Source organism: Apium graveolens, chromosome 3, assembly GCF_009905375.1.
Source record: "Apium graveolens cultivar Ventura chromosome 3, ASM990537v1, whole genome shotgun sequence".
In the NCBI taxonomy this organism is placed as follows: domain Eukaryota; kingdom Viridiplantae; phylum Streptophyta; class Magnoliopsida; order Apiales; family Apiaceae; genus Apium; species Apium graveolens.
The window spans coordinates 59,515,171-59,537,300 of record NC_133649.1 but is presented as its reverse complement, the minus strand read 5'-3'; the positions used below and the strand labels follow the sequence as shown (position 1 = coordinate 59,537,300).

The 22,130-nt window shown below is 32.9% G+C and overlaps 3 protein-coding genes and 1 pseudogene across 7 annotated transcripts; 2 read left to right on the top strand and 2 right to left on the bottom strand.

The window, feature by feature from the left end:
* The first annotated feature begins 599 nt into the window (after window positions 1–599).
* On the top strand, window positions 600–1,121 carry LOC141714251 (uncharacterized). The gene has a single exon (XM_074517783.1). The coding sequence runs from the start codon at window positions 600–602 to the stop codon at window positions 1,119–1,121; it is 522 nt and encodes a 173-aa protein (XP_074373884.1).
* Window positions 1,122–1,936: 815 nt separating this feature from the next.
* Window positions 1,937–4,903, bottom strand: LOC141714250 (cation/H(+) antiporter 15-like; annotated as a pseudogene).
* A 3,747-nt stretch (window positions 4,904–8,650) lies between these two features.
* LOC141712324 (uncharacterized) lies at window positions 8,651–10,391 on the top strand. 2 transcript variants are annotated; one of them, XM_074515215.1, is made up of 2 exons: window positions 8,651–9,696; window positions 10,175–10,391. In XM_074515215.1, the coding sequence occupies exons 1-2, from the start codon at window positions 8,975–8,977 to the stop codon at window positions 10,260–10,262; spliced, it is 810 nt and encodes a 269-aa protein (XP_074371316.1). In that variant the 5' UTR covers window positions 8,651–8,974; the 3' UTR covers window positions 10,263–10,391. The 2 variants fall into 2 exon arrangements, with proteins under 2 accessions (XP_074371316.1, XP_074371317.1); XM_074515216.1 differs by having other exon boundaries at window positions 8,658–9,696; window positions 10,178–10,391.
* Window positions 10,392–10,544: 153 nt separating this feature from the next.
* LOC141712325 (uncharacterized) lies at window positions 10,545–18,886 on the bottom strand. Of its 4 annotated transcripts, none has more exons than XM_074515217.1 (7): window positions 18,498–18,886; window positions 16,538–16,649; window positions 15,694–15,855; window positions 13,592–13,638; window positions 12,372–12,504; window positions 11,089–11,157; window positions 10,545–11,003 (listed from the first exon to the last, which is right to left on the bottom strand). In XM_074515217.1, exons 1-7 carry the CDS (start codon window positions 18,687–18,689, stop codon window positions 10,924–10,926), a joined length of 795 nt encoding a protein of 264 aa, XP_074371318.1. In that variant the 5' UTR covers window positions 18,690–18,886; the 3' UTR covers window positions 10,545–10,923. The 4 variants fall into 4 exon arrangements, with proteins under 4 accessions (XP_074371318.1, XP_074371319.1, XP_074371320.1 ...); XM_074515218.1 differs by having other exon boundaries at window positions 11,085–11,157; window positions 18,498–18,885; XM_074515219.1 differs by having other exon boundaries at window positions 12,396–12,504; window positions 18,498–18,885.
* Window positions 18,887–22,130: the final 3,244 nt, after the last annotated feature.

The window sequence follows — 22,130 nt, the reverse complement described above, 5'->3', positions numbered from 1 at the left end:
TTCAAGCCCGCCTCTACTATGTCCAACTTTCACTGTTAAGTCCATCAGTTACGCCTCTATATATACATGCATTTTCCCTCAACTTTCATAGCAAGTTCATATCAAACGGAGAGAAAAGAGAAAACCAAATGGAGAGAGAGCAAGAAGAAATCCAGTCTATTGGCTTCTTTGGCATCTACCAAGAAGCCCTTAAGCTTACAACCTCGTATAGGAAAGTTTTCAGCCAAATAACACTCTCTGTAATCCTTCCTCTTTCCTTCATGTTCTTGGCCCTAATCGAAATCACCGACATCTTGTCCCTCGAAATCACCCACAATTCATATGTCTTGGCTACTGCTCAAGTAGGATCTCCAAAATATTCCAAGACTTCAGAAATCATCTCTCATGAGTCGGCCGAATATTTGCTATTCCATATAGCTTCTCTCATCTTAGCCCTAATCCTTTCCCTCCTTTCAACATCAACGGTTGCATACACAGTTGCATGCATTTACACTGCAAGCAAAATAACCTACAAGACAGTCATAAAAGTGGTTCCAAACGTTTGGAAAAGACTTCTGATTACTTTCATTTGGAAGTGTGTCATTTTTTTTGCAATTAATATGGGTGTCTTACTTGTAGTACTTCTGGGAGCTGTTACTTTAGGACCAAGTGTTACTCGAATTACGTTGGCAATCATTCTGTTAGTGATATATCTGTTCGGGATCTTGTATTTGAGCTTCGTGTGGCAGTTGGCAAACGTTATATCAGTTCTGGAAGACGTCTGTGAATATCAAGCATTGGTGAAGAGCAAGAATTTGATCAAGGGCAAAACAAGAATTTGTGCTGCAATATATCTTATAAATATCCTATGTTCCCTTGGAATTTATCTTGGTTTTATAGCAAGTGCTGTGGGTGTAGACTCAGTTTGGGGAAAGCTATTGCATTTATGTGTTTGGTCAATGATAATATCTGTGTTATATCTGTTTGGACTTGTCATCCAAACAATCATCTACTTCATCTGCAAATCTTATCATCATGAAAATATAGATAAATCATCCCTTGCCAATCTTCTCGAGGTATATCGCAAGGATTATGTTCCTTTGGATACCAAGGAAGTTCACATGCAGCACTCCATGGTTTAAATTCCATATAGTTATTCTTGAGTATGAACATTATGGTTTTGTTATAAGTACCACTGTTTCGTCAGCATGTATCTTATCACCTTCAAGGATTCTATTTTCTGTATTTGATCCAAAGAATTCTTCAATCAGCATGTATCTCTGTGTGGACTTGTCATCCATACAGTCATCTCTACATCTGCAAATCTTATCACCATGAAAATATCGATAAGTCGTCCCTTGCCCGGTCATCTTGATGTGTATTGTAGATATTATGTTCTATATATGCCAAGGATATTCAGTTGGTTTATGTTTTTCTTGTTAAGTAGAATTCTGTATTGCCGTTGTTCTTGAGACTGTTACTTTATTGTGGTAAGTGCAGTTGTTTCTTCAGCTTGTAAGCGAGTATTACAATATAATAACGATCATCGGAAGACCTATGTCTTCCTAGATTAATTGTTCAACTTTCTATCAGTTGAAAGTTTTTAGTGCAAGTTGTTTTGTTTCTACTGGAGGCTGCACTTATAATTTAATCAAACATTATTTGACAATCAGATACATCACAAAATATTATAGAAAATATTTATATATTAGTTAGTCTAAGTTGTGTAGAGACTTTAATTTGGGTATATTACAATATTTTTATTTTACTAAACTTCAAATCTAGACGTTGTTCTTACCTCTTAGAGCAAGTTCAATACAAGATGCATAATATGCATATTAGCTACCGTCATAGTTACAATTTGGCACAAAAAAGTGTCTTTTGGTGCTAAACTCCAATGCCATATGTATTTTGAAACCAAATATTTTCGATGAGACATATTCTATGGGGATTTCAAGGTAATCATGATCTGCATCGCATTTCAAAAGAAATTATATGGTAATCATGATAGTGCATATATATGCAAATTTACAAGAAGATGACTATTAGCTTGTTTCTTAATAATACTGTCTTTTTTTCTATGTATGCAAATATGTTGTGCTACTGATCCTACTGTAAGTAGTGTTGAACAACTAGAACTGAAACTCTAGCTGGGAAATCAGGAGAGACCAATAAATCTCCGACTGCACCTAGTTCTGGGGTCTCAGTCCACTCGGCAAGCCCTTCTGTGAGTTTCGAGAGTATTCCTTGTCGTCTACCAACAATGAACAGATCATGGATTTTGTCCACTGACTTCACTGCTGCCACCGTCTCCTCACTGTTGTTCACCATAATTTCTGCATAAAATAAGGAATCGCTATGTGCCTCCAATAACTTGAATTCTCTTATGTAATCATCGTCAAGAAACTTTTCGGTATCCGTGGGTGTTGGTCTATGGCTTCTACGGGGCATATGTATATGCTCAGATTCCATCATAAGTTGTTTTCCTGGAACGAACCTAATGACAGTCACATTATTGTTAGAATGTTGAGCCAACCTCTTTCCATATGCCAATGCCTCTCTATCATCTGGTCCACTAAAGAATAAGACAGCTATATGGTGAGCTACCTCGGGGCCTGCCATGGGCGAGATTCCACCAAGGCCTCTGTCAATAAGAATCCCCACGGAACAAACTGCATTTTCAAGTACCCTCTGGTTAACCTTTTGGATCTCTGGGTTTGTGGTAGTCATCTCCCCGTCAACAGTTTGTTGTTTATGAAAAGGGATGATAATAAATGCAACTTTCTTGTCTTCAGCCATGTTGCAGATATCTTCATGCATCGTGGCGAACGGGGAAATAGCTGTTTGGGGTTGGCACAGACATACCTCTGTTGTTTTCCTCCAATTTTTTGAATTCCTGAAGGATGTTTTCAGATTCAGCTTGTGCCGTGTTGAGGGGTGTCGTGCCTTTGTCTTGAGTACCATGAACAACTAGCATAGCAGACGCACGACCAGTGAGTTCAGACAAGTGGAGAACATACACACATAATGGAAGTCCGGTAATGGGGTTTGAAGCTTCTAGGAGGTTGATAATTGTTGGGACATTTCTACTGCTCTGAACCACAACTAGTATACGCAATTCAGTTTCTGATTTGGCCTTGTCAATTGCTCGCCCTTTGTAAGTAACGAGTTTCCTTGATGGCTTATAGATGATGGTTACAAGAGGTATGGTGATTCCAATTGTAAATACAGTTGCAAACAGCATAATTGAAAATGAAGTGGTATCTATTATCTGCAAACCATTAATATAAGCTTTCAGAAAGATATAAGATATTAGGATATAGATTAGGTGTGGAAAAAGAGTGAGACAGAAAGTACTTCGTGTTCAAGCCCTTGATTGAGGATAACCAGTTCTATAAGACCTTTGGCATTCATGAGAGCGGAGAGGGTAGCTGCATCACGGAGGGGCATCCTGTAGAACAAGGCGGCAAGGAAAGATCCAATGGCTTTTCCAATGAAAGCAAACAAAATAACAAATACCAGTTCCCAGTGGTAGGTAGAACCAGTCCTTGTTATTTTGGCCTTAATCCCAAAATCTGCATAATAGAGAGGTAGCAGAATCCCCGTGACAAGGTCTTCAAGCCTTTCTATAAGGACTTGTACAAGCGGTCCACTTGGAATAACTAAGCCAAACACGAAAGCTCCAAATATGGCGTGCATACCAATGACTTCAGAAACGAATCCGGCCAACATCACACCAGCAAGAATGAAACATATTGAAAGCTCACTAAAGCTTTCACCTTCTGGAGTTCGTCTAATCAGAAACCAGAGTGCTGGCCGAATACCAAATATGCAGAAAAGAATGAAAGCTACACTACAGACTATCAGCCCAATAGGATTGGCATCCACACTGTTATTCTTAGCCACAACAAGAAAAATAATAACGGCAAGCCATGAAAAAGTATCATTTAGAAAAGAAGATTGCATGGCGATTTTGCCAACCTCAGTATTGAGGATTTTAAGCTCTACGAGTAGTCGGGAGAGCAATTGGAATGCAGAGGCAGATGCAGCAAGAGCTAGAAAGATAATGTATTTCCCTCCGTGTAGCTCTTTAGGCATGTGGTTTTGAAGAATGATAAAAAAGAAGCAACTTATGGCAAATGGGAAGATCATACTAACAACAGCAATGACTATTGACCTTTTCTCCACACGAAAGGAATGGAAGATATCCATTTCTATTCCGACGAGGAAGAGGTTGAACACCAGTCCAATATTTGCCATTGTATCATATACTATTTCACTTCTCAAAGGAAATAATGATTCCATAATAACACTTGACCTTCCCAGTATTGAAGGACCCAGGATTATTCCACACTGAAACCATGTCACATACCTTGTCAGTATTTACACAGATATAGCTTTTATGCAGTTACTACAAAACAAACCCTTTATAAATTTCCTTTTGCTTAATTAATGTTATCTAGTTGGTACGTAAAATTCTTCATATCTACCTTTTTGAATTAGTGCTATAATCTTTGCATGAAAATAATATCATACACAAGTCAACTCATTCATGCTTAATTATCACCCCCAGATGAAAGACAAGCAATATCGCTATCCCCTACATGTATCGCGCAATAAATCCTCTATGCATGACAAATTATCTGAGAAGCATTATAAAAAAAAAACATTTAAAACACAGACATAGACATACCAAGATCTGAGAAAATGCCTTGGGCAGGCGAAAGGGCTTGAAAATCAAATGAATTACACGGCCGAGACAAATAACGACAAGTAATTGCACGATAAAGAGTGGGACTGAGTAATCTAAGGGATTTTGATTATCCCAAACTCCCCTTGTAAGAATCATTTTGGGTGAATAACACACCATTCCGGCAGCTCTCTGCCTTGCCTCTGACGCCCCTGATATGTTCTTCATGTCCATTTTTTTTCTGGCACCACCACGCTCCCACCGCTTATCCAAACACTAATATTAGTTTCTGCACCTTTTAAGTCGAATTCTTAACATCTGTACAACCTCTATCAAAACTTAATTGTTCTTTTTGCTAGAATTGCTCATGTCATTACACAGACAAATGAATACAGGATATAGATCTGAAAACTGTTGTTTCATTCATGTTTTTTGCCCATGCAACAGTGCAGACAGATTGGATGTGAATTTTGAAGTTCTGACACGTGGAAAATAGCTTAGATATCTATTATGAGAAGTTAATTTTACATTCACCTAATATTTTGCATTCGTATGACCGGCTTTACGACTGCGGTGAGCCAGTATTTTGTAATTGCAAATAAAAACCATGCGACAAACAGACTCACTTTTCCTCCAAACCAATATTATATTACAAAAATTACACTTGCAGATTCACCTGCAGTACAAGAACTAGTTAAACTTTAGGCAATCGTACTTGAAAACTTATTTATTATAAACCTTTAAATTTTAACTTTTCTTCTTCCTTTTTCTAATATTCAAATGTGTCATCTATTTCAAGCAGTTAACACCATCAATAAACAAATCTATATTTTTTATTAATAAGCCAAATTATGTGTAATTTGTTGTTAAAAGTATCAAAGTTCCGAAGTACCAAATTTTAGTACTGAACTGATATAAATGACTTTTATTCTGGGTAAACTTTGTTTTTAGTACTTACTTCACATAAGTTGACTTCTATTCTCTATAAATTTTGTATTTAACACAAATCGACTTTTATTCTTTCTAAATTTTATTTTTTTTTTAGTTAGTGTTCATCCATCGTCTATAACTTTATAAAATAAAAATATTTTATAAATGATTTATAAATTATATTAAAAATTTATTAAGTTACGTTAAATTAAGTAAAATAACTTATATTTATTTTTAATTTTAGAAAAACTACAAACTACTAGGTAAACTACTAACACGAATTGATTTATATTCTATGTAAACTTTATTTATTTATAAATTATATTAAAAATTTATTAAATTACGTTAAATTAAGTAAAATAACATAGATATACTTTTATTTTGAAAAACTACTAACTACAAAGTAAATTATTATCACAAATTGACTTCTATTCTCTGTACATTTTATTTTCTATAGCATTATTTTAAAAATAATTAAGTAATAACAAATGACTTTAGTAACATTTATTAACTTTTAAATTGAAAATTATTGATTTAACGATCGTATTTGTTACTGTCCATCACAACGTTTATTTACTTTAAATTAAAAAACATATTTTAACAGTAACAGATTTATGGGTTGTATTTAGATTATGTTAAATAATATTAAATTAAGTTTAATAACATTTATTTACTTTTAATTTTATAAATTAATTTTTTATCGATAATTAAGTAATATTAAATAAACTATATTGAAAAGGCTAATTATAAGATAATTATCAAATTATATTAATTAATATTAAATTATCTAAAGAACAGATATTTGGTTTGTAAAATAGAGATACAATTCGTTTGACAAAAATAAAACTAATATGTTAGATTTTTATGTCAAGTAAAACAAGGCAAAACTAGAATTAAAGTGAAAAATTTCATAACTGATTCGATTTTTTTTAACCACATAACTATTTTTTGCAAGTAATAATTTAATATTTGATATTAATATATTAATTTTAATTCGTATTTCGCACGGATTATGAATAATTATCTACAAATATTAATTTGATATTTTTAGTTTCGAACCCGTGTTTCGCACGGGTTATCAACTATCTGTACTCATAAGCGTCCCAAATCTTGGTACTTACTAGAAAATTATACAATTATTTTTAAAATTTTATGTAATAAAATCTCAACCGACAAAAATTAACTTTTACTCTATATAAATTTTATTTTCCTTCAATTTTTATTTGTTGCTAAATAATCTTATTAGTAAATTAACATATCAAGTTTATATAAGTAAGTAATTAGATGCATGCATAACTAGAACTATATGTTAAAATTTTAGAGTTATATTTAACTTCAAGTTTTTAACTACATATTTTAATAGCATTTTATATATTATATATAGATCTGTATTTTATACGGATTATGAATTTCAATTTTATGCAAATAATAATGTGATACCATTATTTTTAATTTTAGACCCGTACAAACTAGTATTTTATTAATATCCTATTCTATTAACAAAAACAAATTCTATTTCCATCATATTCCTTATCTAAAGTCCAGCAATCAGAATTACATATTAGATGCTTTCTTCACCTGTATTTTAACTTTCAAAACCAAAAAAAATTGTTGTCTTAACAACTGGGAGTTGGGACATCCCCATGTGGCAGCACTAGTCAGCTGTATGGATGGGATGGAATCGGTCGAAACGGGTATTGCAAAAATCAAACCTGAATACAATTGTCTTTGCCAAACCCGAACCCAAACTCGGAAAAACTTGAATTATCAAACCCGAATCCAGATTTTATTCGGTTCGGTTCGGGTTTTTAGATCTCTACCAAATTGTACTTTAATTTTCACAAATTTTATTGAAAGATTAATAGGATCTTATTCGAACAAATGGCTCATAGATTTAACGATATTGAAATTTTTGAATTGAATTATAAGATTCAGAGTAGGCAATGAATTAGAATTCTAAGGATGAAGTTGTGGGTTAAAAAATGCAACAATCTTGACCTAAAATATACTTGTATCGAATCCTATTACTAATAACAGTTTAACGATAGTAGTCCATTAATATTAGACTTTAACGTAATAGTTTGTACAAAGTATAATCATTTTACTACTAATATTAGTAATATATGATATCATATATTATATTAATACTTTTAAGATATAAAATATTATCTATATATTAACATGGGTTTCGGTTCGGATTCGGGTCGGCACGAAATGGATTTCGGGTTTTCGGGTCGAAGTTCGAAATGGTATGCCTTAGACCTAAATCCGACCCGAAAAGAGTTCGGATTTAAATATCATACCTAAACCCAAACCGAAATCCGAAATATTCAAGTTTGATAAAATCCAATCGAATCTGATATCCATCGATTCGATACAAATTGTCGCCCCCAGTCAGAAGGAGCTCTCTATAACCTTAATTCCTTCACCAGTTCACCGTCAGCCTCCATGCTGAAGCGTAAAGAGTTTTACAAAAGTGATAAGTTTTATGTCAACAGTCTGTGCTGTCAACCACTCGGTCATCTTTTCCCTGCAAATTGATACGAGAGACAAGTTAGAGTTCTCAAAAGCATTTCTCAAAATGTTCTCAAATGCTGAGTTGTCATAGTTTTATTTGTTATTTTCTTATTAATAAAATAAAACCATCTTACATTAATATGAACCCCACAAATGAAATTAAGTCACATGTCATTTGAGGCCATTTTTGGGATTCAAATGAATATGTAGCATTGCTCAATTGATAAATGAAGAAAAAAATTAGAGACAGTACAACGTGAAGGCGTGGGAACTACAATTCCTAAAAATTAAGAAATAAGGCCGGAACCCGTTGTTTTTGGTGGAAAACGCAAATATATTTGAATAAGATCTGGTTTTACATGGACCATAATTAGGTACATGATGTTCTGAGAAATTGTTGTCAAGATTGGCCTTTAGCTTATGACAGACCAACTTATACTACTAGCAACATTGTATTATGACCTATTCCCCTTGGGTTTTAGGACTTATGAGATACAATGACTTCCAAAATGGAATAATTCACAAAAGGCGAGCAGTTGAAGCCCCACCTGGTTCCAATAAGTGAGTAAATAATGGGTTTAGTATACTAGTTATTGAAGCATATATTGAATGAATTCAAACGAGACCATCCCAAGGAAAATACACATGCTATCTTGTCCCACCGTCTAAGACAATGACTTCAGTTTTCTAACTTTGAAATTTGTCATCTTTGAATAATAAAATGCAGGAAAGTCAATCTTGATCAATCTTCCTACACTTTATATACATCACTAATCACCCTGTTTATCTACCTTATATTCAACACGTATTATATTCCACTAGAAACTATATCCCGTCCGCTCTCCGAAATTACAGACAATGACTGCTCTTCAACAGTTAGTTGATAGAAACAACCTGTCATCCCCTGAAGTGAACATGGTAAGCAGCAAAACCGCTGGTTCAAGAAAAGATCTCAACTTGTGGGGTGGAACAGAAACCAAGAAATGTGAGAATGAAAGTGAATTAGAAAGCTATGAAATAGAGTTTCAAACTGTCATGGGTGACTATAGTGCTTATTCTCCTCCTCTTTGGGCTAGCACTAGCCACATCGACTCAAATTTGCTGCCACACAATCACTATTACAGTTCTCCGTCCCCAAAGTCACGGTTGCAGGTAATTCAAGATGGTAGAAAGGAGCTAATGAATATGTTCCAGGGTTTGTCCGAGTCTTCTTCTGAACAGTCCTTGCAGGATATAGTTGACAACGGGATCATAATACAGCAAGTACAAGACAAAGGGAAGAAAGTTCAGGGACCGAACATACAAAATGCGGTGAAGAGACAGATATCAAGGAGTCAAAGCATGAATAATGAGATTTTCCTCCTAAAGATGTTTCTGCCTTCGTGCCTAAGCTATAAGAAGAAAACAACGTTTGGAACCCACACTAGAGTCTCTCGAATGCCATCTATTGATGGATGCGAGGAACCAATAGATAAAGAACGGTGGAGTATAAGCTCTCTAATTTCAAGAAAAAACAGAAGTAACTCTAGTGGTAGCAGCAGCAGCGGAAGCACCAGCTTCAACATTAGTGACAGGAGCAGGTATGATTAATTATCAATTTCTCCTCAGAAAAAATATATGCAAAAGCATGAGAATTACTCAAATGGTTTAATTAACAATTCAGATGAAAGCAGATAATTATAATGGATCAGAGTCTAATTATTATAGCTAATGCTTCCTTTATCTTGCCACGAGAAAAATAATTTGTTTGACAATTTTTTTCTAAAAAGGAAGAAATTTTCAGAATAAGACAATATCGTTGCATAAAACATAACAATTTACAAATTAAATTCATACATGTGGACTCTCATCTTGCGGACATCATAAAAAGACAGAGCAGGCTATAAATCAAGAAAAGAGAATTAATTTATGGTAAACCCTACATACGAACAAATGCAGAGAGGGCATATGTTCGATTTAATTATACTTTTAAAAAGAAGACACTGTGAAATGCACATAGGGATACATATGCAAATATAACTGTACTAACCCGACTCGTTGGCTTTCTTATTCATCAAGCAGGAACGGTGATGGCAACTTTACACCAGGTTGCTGGACATATGGAAACCTGTGCAAATCAAGAAAACGCAGAGGATGTCTATTTTAAGTACAAACAGTAGTATGTAGATATTCATAATCTTCTCCATTCAGAGGGTTTCTACACAAATTAACAAATTCTCCAGATTTTGTGATCTGAGCATTATGCAGTGCTATTTGATATTGATTACTTCTGATCCCCATATTTCCCAATTATATAGCATGAGAGGTCGTAATTCTTGGGGATGAATTTGGATTTATTGAAAGTGAAAACCCATGAAACGTAAAGCTGCAGAAAGAACATGAAAGTTAAAAGAATTACTTGTGAAATATAAAAAGTGCAACGCATCAATTAATCCTGAAAAGTGGAATAGGAGGAAGATAATGTGAATATTTCAATAAGGAGAATATATTCACAAATTGAGGAGGGAATGACATGATCGTTTGAATTAGGTCCCTCACTCCCTTTATGCATGCTATACAAGATTCTTTCTAAATTAGTCAAATATGACTAACATATGCTGATATGCACCCAATGCACAATCTTTTCTTTAAACAGAAAATCTCTGTGATGATTTTCAAAACAGGAGCAAATACCTCTGTCCCAATATGTGAGCAGTTAAGTGTTATGTCATACAATCACCACAATCTGAACATAATGGAATGGAAAGAAGAAACACAAGTCTAGTACTAGTCATATCTATTTCTATCGGTATTAATGCACAGTATATTCAAGCTACAATTCGGGTTTCCACTTTAATTATCTGCATCATCTTCAGTGTCTTGCAAAATAACTCCTCTAACTTTTGACCTGCAAGTTTTTGTTAGATGTTCAGAACAATGGATTTAATAGATTAACTTAGAACTTCCAACTCAGTGACACACGTATAACCTGCGATATGCTGGTACAACACGTTTAGGTACTTTGCTTAAACCCAGTTTCTGGTTTCCTTGCTTGTTTTCAACTGGATATATAATAAAAAAAAATTGCAACATAAATAAATATATTAAAAGGACAAAAATTAAAGAACCAAAAGGGAAGTAGATTTTATGCAGAAATATATACATGTGTTCCTGTTATTATTAAGTACTGACAACTTGGAAAGAATTCAATTTTGAAAACATAATCCTCAACTTGTAGAAAATATCATAGCTACCACGTACGTTTTTACTTTATTAGTAAACCACAAATTGTTATTCTCTTGGCTTAAGCAGGTAAATTCAATAAAATCAGACCTACGTGTCTGTAAGAACCAGTTCAACACAGATCCGGGTTATCTGAATTCTGTACACAGCATTCCTCCATTAATCACGAAGAAATATAATATTTGATGAAAAATTGCAACACAGACTCAGGTACTCTGATATATCAATAAACTTATGGTACCGCAAGTGTGATAGCGACTAGGAGCATAACAAAACCCAAGTTGAAAATTTTAAAGTACTCCCTGTGTCCCAATTTATCTGTCATATTTGATTTTTTGTGGTCAAATTGACCCAACTTTGACCGTAAATTAAATATCAATCTTTCATTATTTTAAAAAACTGAAAATACGTATTAAAGTAGATTACGTGTACTTTTTAATGATATAATTTTTTTAATTATGTACTCTATGAAATTTTCGGTCAAAATTGAATCAATTGACCACAAAAAGTCAAACAGGACAAATAAATTGGGACAGAGGAAGTATTAGACTTCACACAAACATGTAATCTCATTTGTCTTGTCAACAATAATTTTATTCTTAATATCATAAGCAGTCATATACGTGCACAGAGAGTTGGGTCCGATAATATATGAGAGGAGAAAGAACCTACAGATGCTTTACATAGAGGGTCTAAGACACAGAGGAAGACTTAATTTCAAAAATTCGAATTAATTAGCTGATCTCTATACCGTGTTTGAACTACCGATCACTTTAAAGATTTAAGCTATTAATGACTAACATTACTAGTTAATCATAGTGGGATCTAAAATTATAAGTAAACAGAGAAAATAAGCTACTTTAAAATTTATACTTGATGAATATGCATATCACTACTTTGTAAGATTACAACAAGCAATAGGCAATCATTTCTGGATTAATCTAATCTTCATACAAATAGTCAATCAAGCTCTTTATCGAATGTATTGCCAACAGGCTAAAAACTAGACGCTAAAACCTAATGAATTGTGCACCTGCAGTATTTAGTAAAGTGTTACCAGAGAGAGATTGTGAGGTTCCTAATCCTTCCTCTGTCACATTCTGTGACTTGTGCCTTTTGGAAGACGAGACTGAATCAAGTTTTGTCTTGAGATTCTGATTCTTTTCCTGATAAAGCAAGTAGGGGCTTTCAGAATGATTAACAATGAGTTGTCACTTCACATACACAAACACACACACGCGCGTGCACCATATCTGGCTACCTGCAATCAAACCCTTACTTTTTAATTTCCATTTTCTATAGTTGGGATTTCTGTATAATCATTTTATCTTTCCATACATCAATATACCAATAATCAGATGCAATAATATAATACCACACTGCTCAAAGTAAGGGCATGGAGTTGATATGGACTCCCCATAAATTATAAGAGGTAGAAACCATGGTGGAACTTAAATTCCCAATTCAATAATAATAAGTCACACTAAAAATTTGAGATACAATTAAATGGAGTAACATAAGAAAACCTGTCCAAGATGAAAACTTCTATGCGAAACAATTCTCGAAAACTTCTGTATATCATTACTCTATTTCTTTAGTACAAGACTCGATCACATATTTCAAAATTCACTAGAATGTTCTGCATCTTTCCTCTACTAACTTTTCCCGTGCTCCCTGTATATATTATGTGCACGCACGTGTCACGGAAATCATATAGTTTTTAATGTGCAGAATGAGTGGGAAGATGAGGTTTTTTTGGAGAAGCAGAAAACAGTGCTGTTGCACATGGGGAAGGTGGGAAGTGGATAAAATGGACCAAGTGGGGAGATAATGACAGCCTTGAACCAGAAGAGTGTGGCTTTTACATACAAAATAATGCCAAGCTTCCCCTTCCAAACTCGGGACTTCTTACTTCATTTTCATGCCAGCCCTCTGGATAGTTCAAGTTCTACTCACGAACAGACTTTTGACATATAACATGGCATTTTACCTGTATGCAACTTCTCACCTGTACCATCCATTGCATATCATGACTCGAAAAGCTAGTGAAGTTGACACCAATATTAGTGAGAACAATTAGGATAGAGTAAATAACCATTGACCACCAGTATGATGACTACATGCATATCGGAATGGTGGCAATGCAACAGAAGATGTAATAAATATATGAACAATTGCAACATAAACTTGTCAATAAATTTGATACAAAATGCACTCCGTCATTTAAATAATGGCAGAAACGAGTACAGATACCTGTTCAGCTGCAAACAGTTCCTTCAGTTTGTACCCAGCCTCTTTCTCTGAGGCAAGATAAATGAAGCAAAGTTAACAAGTGAATACTTATCCAATTATCCTTGTCTAGCAAATGCCATTAACAACATAATAAAATACACACACACACACACAAAAAAACGATCTAATTGCTGATTCACTGAAAGTACATTGAAGATTAGTATATGAAGTTATTAAATCATGTGCCAGTACTCGTGGACCCATAATCCAACTTTTAAAATAATTATATATGTATAAATACACACAAATAAGTTTCCTCTTCATTTTTCTAAATTTTCTTTTAACTATTGTAGTTGTCCAACAATTACTAGAAATATTAGTAAATATTCAAATAAATTGGAATTCTAGTCTTGCGTATATATAATTATAAAAACCTGCTTAAGAACAGCTCTCTCTCTCTCTCTCGCACACACACAGACAGGAACGGCAATAGCTTAGTTTTCTTTTCAGTAAAGACATGATAATCATGACCTATACATTGTATATAAGAAAACTTACAAGCTTTTACGTTGCATGATTCAATTATAGATAGATACAATTACTTCAATCTTACTTAAAAGGTACAGTTACATTAAAAAATAGTAAAACTACTTCTACAAGACCTTTAAAAGCCTACTAACTTTTACTTCTAACTAGAGCCGTAAACGAACCGAACTCGGCCGAACTTTTAAAGAATTCGGACAAAATCTTATCGAACCGAACATTGTTCGGTAATCTTATCGGACAAAATTTCTTGTCCGAACTCGAGTTCAGTAAATATTCGAACCGAACACGAACTGTTCGCGAACAAATCGAACCGAACCGAACACGAACTGTTCGTGAACATTATATGTATATTTAAAAAAAAAATTAAATATTTTTTTAAGTAAAAAATTGTATCAAACTATTAATTTAATATTTTTTCACCAATAAAATATTTATTTGAAATAATTATAAAATTTAATTCATATATATTATTAATAATACATATATTATTTATACATATAACATTATAAATATTCTATTTTTTTTGAACCAAACTCGAACCGAACACGAACCAAACTCGATTCGAACACTTTAAAAGTTCGGTTCATTTCTTTAAGATTACCGGACAAGAAATATTGTTCGAACTCGAGTTCGATAACTTATCGGACGAGCTTATCAAACTCGAACTCGAACGAATCGGACGAGCTTAACGAACAGCTTGGTTCGTTTATAGCCCTAATTCTAACAGAAAATTAATTGTTTATACAAAATGCTTTACAGTCTACTTGTACTACTGTCGAAGTAATAAAAAAAATTTAACTGTAGGTTATAAAAATAGTTCTTTTACAAAATTAATAAACAACAGTACCTAAGATATTCATGACAAGCCATATATGATCTGTTTTGCTTCCGGTTGAATTAACATGTTGGTTTTAATTATCGCTTAATTCCAGATACAGATATTTAAAATTATTCAGGTATATATTTTACATGATTATATATAAATGTAATCATATAATTAATTTCTATCTGCCCATAAGGATTCGATATATATTACTGCCTCCAAACCATTGAGCACAGTTACTACCCAATTCAAAATACTAATATAATGCAAGTCCAATCCAGTCAACTTTTAAGAGCTTGTATAAAGCTTGCGCGAGTGAAAACTGAAAAGTGTTAGGTTCCAGCAAATTATTGACCCACAATTGGCAACGACAAAATTATATTTAACAAAAAATAGGGTAAAACATTGTTGATAACAAATATTGAAGGTAAAGTTTCAGTAAGTAATTACATTGGAAAGCACATCATCATAATGCCTTACTTGGATAACCAAGTAACTTGTGAAGTAAACACTCTAATGGTTTGCCCTCAACAATAAGAACACTGGATTTCAGAGACCTCTTCCCTCACAGCACCTCAGACTTTTTTTAAGCTAAGATGCCAATTACATTACAGTCCGATGATGTGCCTTGAACCATATAAAGTCTAAAGTCGATTCTCTTAAGGTACTAGAATATAATGATTCCAATAATTGTAAAAAAACATATGAATTTGTAATAAGAAACATTAAATATGAACAAGATGAGAGAGTTGACCTTTTACAAGTAAACTCTGGCAGGTTTCAAATGCTCCAAAAAGTGTGAAAGAAACATTTCTCCTTGCCACAGTCGCAGCAGCAGCCTTGAGTTTATGAAGAGAAAAGGTAATTTTTGGCAACCCTTTCGATTTCTGAGCAATTAGTTTTGCATATGCAGGACCTGTAGAAAAAATAATTATGAATGTGCTGACAATGCCAAAGTCACACATCCTCTTGAAATTTAGGTTTCAAAAGCACAAGTGCCTTTACAAAAAGTAATTAGACATCCCAACTTTTATTCCGTCAACCTATTAATATGGGGCAGAATGGAAGAAATTCTCAAACCTCTCCTATATAGCTGATGATTAGAGGAAAGAAGATGGGGGCCAACTAAGCCTGAGTAATACTGAGCCATGAAGCCTCCTACTATAATATTTATGGCTATATATGTATGAATTTTATCTACACTTAAAGTATTTGGTCCAATCTAACTGTTCTAGGTTCTTAGTTGAAGGCTACTAAACAAAAGAGACCAATCTATATCTTGCGCACAACTGCACAAGTACAATTTATCTAAAGTGCCGCAAAACTGGTTAAATTAAAATATTATTCCGCAAGTACTGGCTTAAAAGTTACTTGACAATCTCATGAATTCTAGTTACTAGCCTATCTCATTAAGTACAAAACTGATTTTTTTGTTAGTAACTTTGTGAATTCTAGTTACAAGTCTTTTATCAATACCAATTGAAATATAAGATGACATGATTGTTATAGCATTTATAGGCATTGAGGGGGGAAAAAGGAGTACAACTGAAAAGTCTCAAAATAATCATTGCAAAGGAGGACTTTGATAAAGTACTCACCATCATCCTCTGATTTTCCCTCGAAAACAAGCTTTGTCTCTTCAGATTGAATGGAAGCAATGACATAAGCTACAAACTCAGACCACGGTCCCCCAATTCCAATGGTATCTCTCTGTGAACAACATTGCACATATAAAGTGGAACATATTCTTAATGTTTTTAAAAATTAGAGAATTTGAACACATTAAAATCATAAACTGGTATATTAATTCATTTTTTTTGTTACTGACAAACTTCTGAGCTTTAAACTTAAAATTTTACTTATGGTTCTTTTGTTTGTGATCCGTTTGCTTTCTTTCATCGTTCGATTATGTTCTGGGAGTTACTACTTTATAGATAAAAAAAGGCTAGAAATCAGTATTCTAAAGTGTAAACTAGAGTTACACAGTTAAAAAAACTTCTTACTATTAAGAACTAAAATAACTTGAATTGTGTGAAGCCCTTACACCACATGGAAAATAATCAAGCGGCATGCTTGAAAGAAATTAAATTTTACCACAATAAGAACCAATATCTGTTATGTCTATAAAACAGTGCTGTAAAAAATCAGTCAACTCGGAGACTGCTCGGGATATCGTTTGCCAACCGATTCGATCTGGAGACTGGAGCTAATTGGTCAAAATATGTTACATGTCAAACTTGGACTGATCGGGAGTACTCAGAATACATTATTTAGGCAACCCAAGTGGCCCGAGAAAATCCACCAAGGGGTACATCTATTAAGTTGTCCACCTCAATCAAGCCTAATCGTGAACTACACTCAAAAGAGTATCAACCCATGCTATTTGAATATTTACCTGTATATCTATAATATACCATTAGAGCCTCATCGGAGATATTCCATAGTACGTAATTCGGGCCAAATAATATGACCTACTATTGTGGGTCTAAGAGCATGTCCAATCAGTGTCCTAGACATTCCTTATAAATATTAGAAACATATGATTCCCAGTGATTTTGAACAACATTTTGTGTATAAACTCCAACAAGAATCCATTTTCATCTTCTTTATTATTAAAAAAATAATAAATTTAAGCCCCAACTATGTTTTGGAATGAGAAGAGATATGTAGAAAAGGAGAAATGAATATTATAATACTCCCTCCGTCCCATTGAATTGTTAACATTGTTCAAATTATGTGAGGGAGAACTGGAACAATATTATCAATCCAATGAGACGGAGTAAGAAATAAGGGATGTCTGGTGATTACTTATAAGATTACTTACAAATAAGAAATGAAATGAATGTCCTAGTATTTGAGGGAACCATTAGAATTTTTGCTTAATTCCCTAAATATTAATGTAGGAGGTCAAATAATGAAGTTGTTGGACTTGCTCTTAACTAGTTAAAAAAATATGGAGCTTTAGACTAGAATTTACTATTCACAATATATATCAGTATAAGATGGACTTTTAAAGTCTAACGTGATTACTAGAATTCATATAGTGCATATCTGTGGGCTTTTATAATATAAATTAAAGCTAAAATTCAAGATAAGCTTTTAAAAACAATATAGTGAAAATAGTTGATCTCTAGTATATTAGACATCTTCCATTGGTTTAATACTTTTGTAAACATATAATTTTAAAATACTTTTTACAACTAATGTTGGTACATAGTTTGAAAATCCACCAAGAACTTTGAAATTTTTTAAGGTAACCAATACATAATTTGAACCTTTCAGTTGGAAATTAGAGGCTGTATCGTGAAGAGGATTTTTGATTCGTAAAGTGTCAGAAAATATGAGACAAACAATCTCAACACTAAACAAATGAACAATTGAGTAGCTAAACTCGAATTTTACAACCTCGAGATAGATAGGGGTTCAATAAAGTTCAGCATTTCAATTTTTCACTTAACCTCCCCCCATGTCAAGTTCTTATAATGAATCTTACATACAAATTTTAAGTTCTAAATTGAGAATAATAAAGTTGTAATAACATTTAAATCAGTAGCTAACCATGTCGTCAAGCTGATCAACTGAAAGAATAGTCTCCCAAGTAATTGAATCAAAATCAGTAGCTTCAATTCGGAGCTTTGAAGAATCTGGAGCATCCACACATACCATAATTGGTTTCAAACGGGTCGAATTCAGGTCAGACCACTCTGTTTTGGGTTGCTTGAAAATGGGTTCAAATCCATTCAATTCCATTTCTTAGCAAAAAATACAAGAATTTATCGGAGAATTTGTAGATTAATTTTGTTGGTTCATTAGGGTTTATGGGGATTTCCAGGGTTTTACAAAGAGGAAAATGAAATTAAATGCACTAGTTTTGATTTAGGGGCGTATTCTCGATTTTGAACGATTTATCTGGACTTTCAAAATAGAGAATCTATATATTTTTAATGTGTTCTAAAAAGGAGTCACCCAAATTTAGATTTTGGTGGTGGCAACTCATTTAGCTATTTTAAATTAATTAAAAAATAAGTTTTAATATATTAAAGGAAATATAAATCATTTTTTTGTAATTAAAAATTAGAAACAATTAAAGAGCATATTTATCATTCCAATCATAAATCCATATTATACGTTAACTAGGGCTGTATATTGGATGGATTGGATCGGTTTGATCATTTTAACGACCCAACCCATTTAGTACAGGTTACAAAAATTTCAACCCATTAATCTCAAAAACTAATTAAAAAAAACCCAACCCTTGAGTTGATCGGGTTGTAAAACAAATATTATATAACAATCATATTATTAGACGTGTCATCATACATAACTTTTAAATTAAAGGTATTTAGAAGAGAAATTAACCATCGCATATAAAAAACTAAAATTAGTTGAACTATATAGAAAGAAAAAATCTACAACAATTGGAGTCCATTACTGTCTCCAACAGTCCGGTTCCAAAATCCCAACTGAGTAGCGGCACAAATCGTAGCACTCTATCATAAGTTGTAATTAGCTAATATCTTTGCATTTTTGTTCTTTATCTTTTAGTGTCATGTAACATGACAAGAATAAAAACAAATAAGTTGTTTTCACAAAAATACGCAAAAAATCTCTACACTAATATCTTATAAGCTTATGTCCAACTAATATAGTTTAAATACTACTTTCGTTTAAAGGAAAAGAAGTGTAGTTGAAATTGTTTGCCATGTAGGCAAGAAGGTAATCAAATGATCTGCCTTGTAACTTCTACTAGTTTATAATTATATAAACTAGTATATATATATATATATGGGTTAAGTTCTATGGAGACCACTTTTTTTTGTAAACCTTGGAGACCACTTATGTTCTGCAAGTTAAATATTGCATAAAAATATTTGCAAAACATATTATTTTGCGAATCATACTCTACAAACATCCTTATTTTATTCAAAATTCTTGAATATCATATATGTACCGAATATAAAACATTACAAAAATATTTTATTCTGCAAAACATGTTAAGTTTGCAGAATATTTTTTCAGCTTGCAGAACATACACATTCTACTTATTAAACTTAAATGATCTTCAATAATTTTAATAAATTAGTAATACTCGTAAAACATACTTCACAAAATAATATATTTTATAGTGTTTTGATTGCAGAACATATATGGTCTCCAAGGTCTCCGATGAAAAAGTGGTCTCCATAGAACTTTCCTCATATATATATATATATATATATATATATATATATATATATATATATATATATATAACCGGGTTGGGTCGGGTTAAGATTTTAAATATCTAAACTTTGACCCAACCCATTACAAACGGCCCAATCAAAAATCAACCCAATTAACCCACGGTTTTGGATGGTTCGGTTTGGTCGGCCGAATTTAAGGTTGGGTTGGGTCGGTTATAACGGGTTGGATAAATCTTGAGCAGACCTGACGCTAACCTATTTTCAAATTCAAAACCCTCGCAATTTTCTCTCCTGATAAACCCTAACTTCTCCTATTTTCTTCTACCCTAACTAATCTCTGACTGCATATTCATTGTTTCAACGTTTTTACGTATCATTTGTACTGGATTGTTGAAGAAAGAAATCAAATTCATTTAAATTTATCTCATCAGTTTACATGTTTTCAGTTTACAGTGTAATGCATCGTGGCGATTGTCGTCGTAGTGAAGAGGAGAAGTTCAATACATCCCGTCAGATTCATGAGCAGGATAGGTTGCATAAAACGTTAATAACGATAATTATTTTTCACATATTTATTAGTACTTTTGTTTGTTCTTTATGACATGTATGTTATGATGTTTGGTTGTGCTGAACATGTGTAATAGTAATTCCGAAACATAGTAATTTTTGTTCATGGGAATGATCGTGTATTTTCTGATTCTGGTATGAATCTTCCTGCTAATTCCGTAAACAATGATTCTCGGCCACATCCATTCAACAGGAACATTACGCAGCCTGACAAGTGTTTATTTAATATTTTATTTTTAATTTTTACATATTTGTATAAGGTCCTTTGATTAGTAATTTATGTACAGGTTTTATTCGTCCCAACCGTGTTTTCGCCCACAACAGGTTTTTATATAACAGAATGATTATGTCAAATCTGTCCAAGGACAAGGAGAATGTATCTCCAATTGGTTGGTGTTAATGTTGGCTTATATATACATTTTGTTTATATGAGTTCTGATTTTTGTATGACTTCATTTGCAGGTTCATTACGGGAAAACTGTAATAATAATTCGTCTCTTAATGTCCTCCAACTTAATAAACACAACACCAATACACAGTCTCTGTTGTCGTGTGTTTCTAATAATGTGTTTATCCGTAATTGTATAATCCTAATTACTGTTATAGGTTTTATTTTCAGGATTACATTTGTTTTTTATATTAGACACCATGTTATATCATGTTTTTTACATAACAGAATGTTTAACATGTCAAATCTGTCCAAGGACAATGAGAATGTATCTCCAAATTGGTTGGTGTTCATGTTAGATTATATATACATTTTGTTCATACTGGTGAGAGGCAGAAGCGATTCCCTGAAATAGTAAGCTCTAATATAGTGTGTTTATAAAATTGTGTAATTGTTAAAGTGCACATTACGACATCTTAAGCAAACAATATATTCAATTTTTTTTTACAACAGGCCTTGCCTTCACCATTTGTTGATCATGTTCGACACATGATTAGAAGGAACAATTTCTTACTCTTAACAACGGATATAAGTACAAGTTCATTTTTTCAGCAGCTGAAAAAAAGTTTATAAATCTCAGTGCAGTATTCAGACTCAAATACTGGAAAACTGGTGAAACTGTCCAGTTTGAGCTCTCTCAGAAGTCTGAGTTTTTTGGGTCCATTTTTTCAAGAAACAAACTTGAAAAGTCATTTTCTATTTCCTCTCCTAAAATCATTTTATGGGATAAGTTTATCAAGGAGAATAATTTTGCTGTGAATTACAAACTATGTTTTGTCATAATGGAGGATGATAACATTATTTCTTTTGTTGTTCAACATAAATGACTTTTTGACGAAATCAGTATGTGTCATTTTTTTAAAACATCTTGAGCAACATGACTTTGTAATAAACTTAATTCCTAAAACCACCTAAACTCCTTTTCAAATTTTTGATTTTTGTGCATATGTTTATATATTGTTTATTCCGATAATAATAATTATTCCAATAATT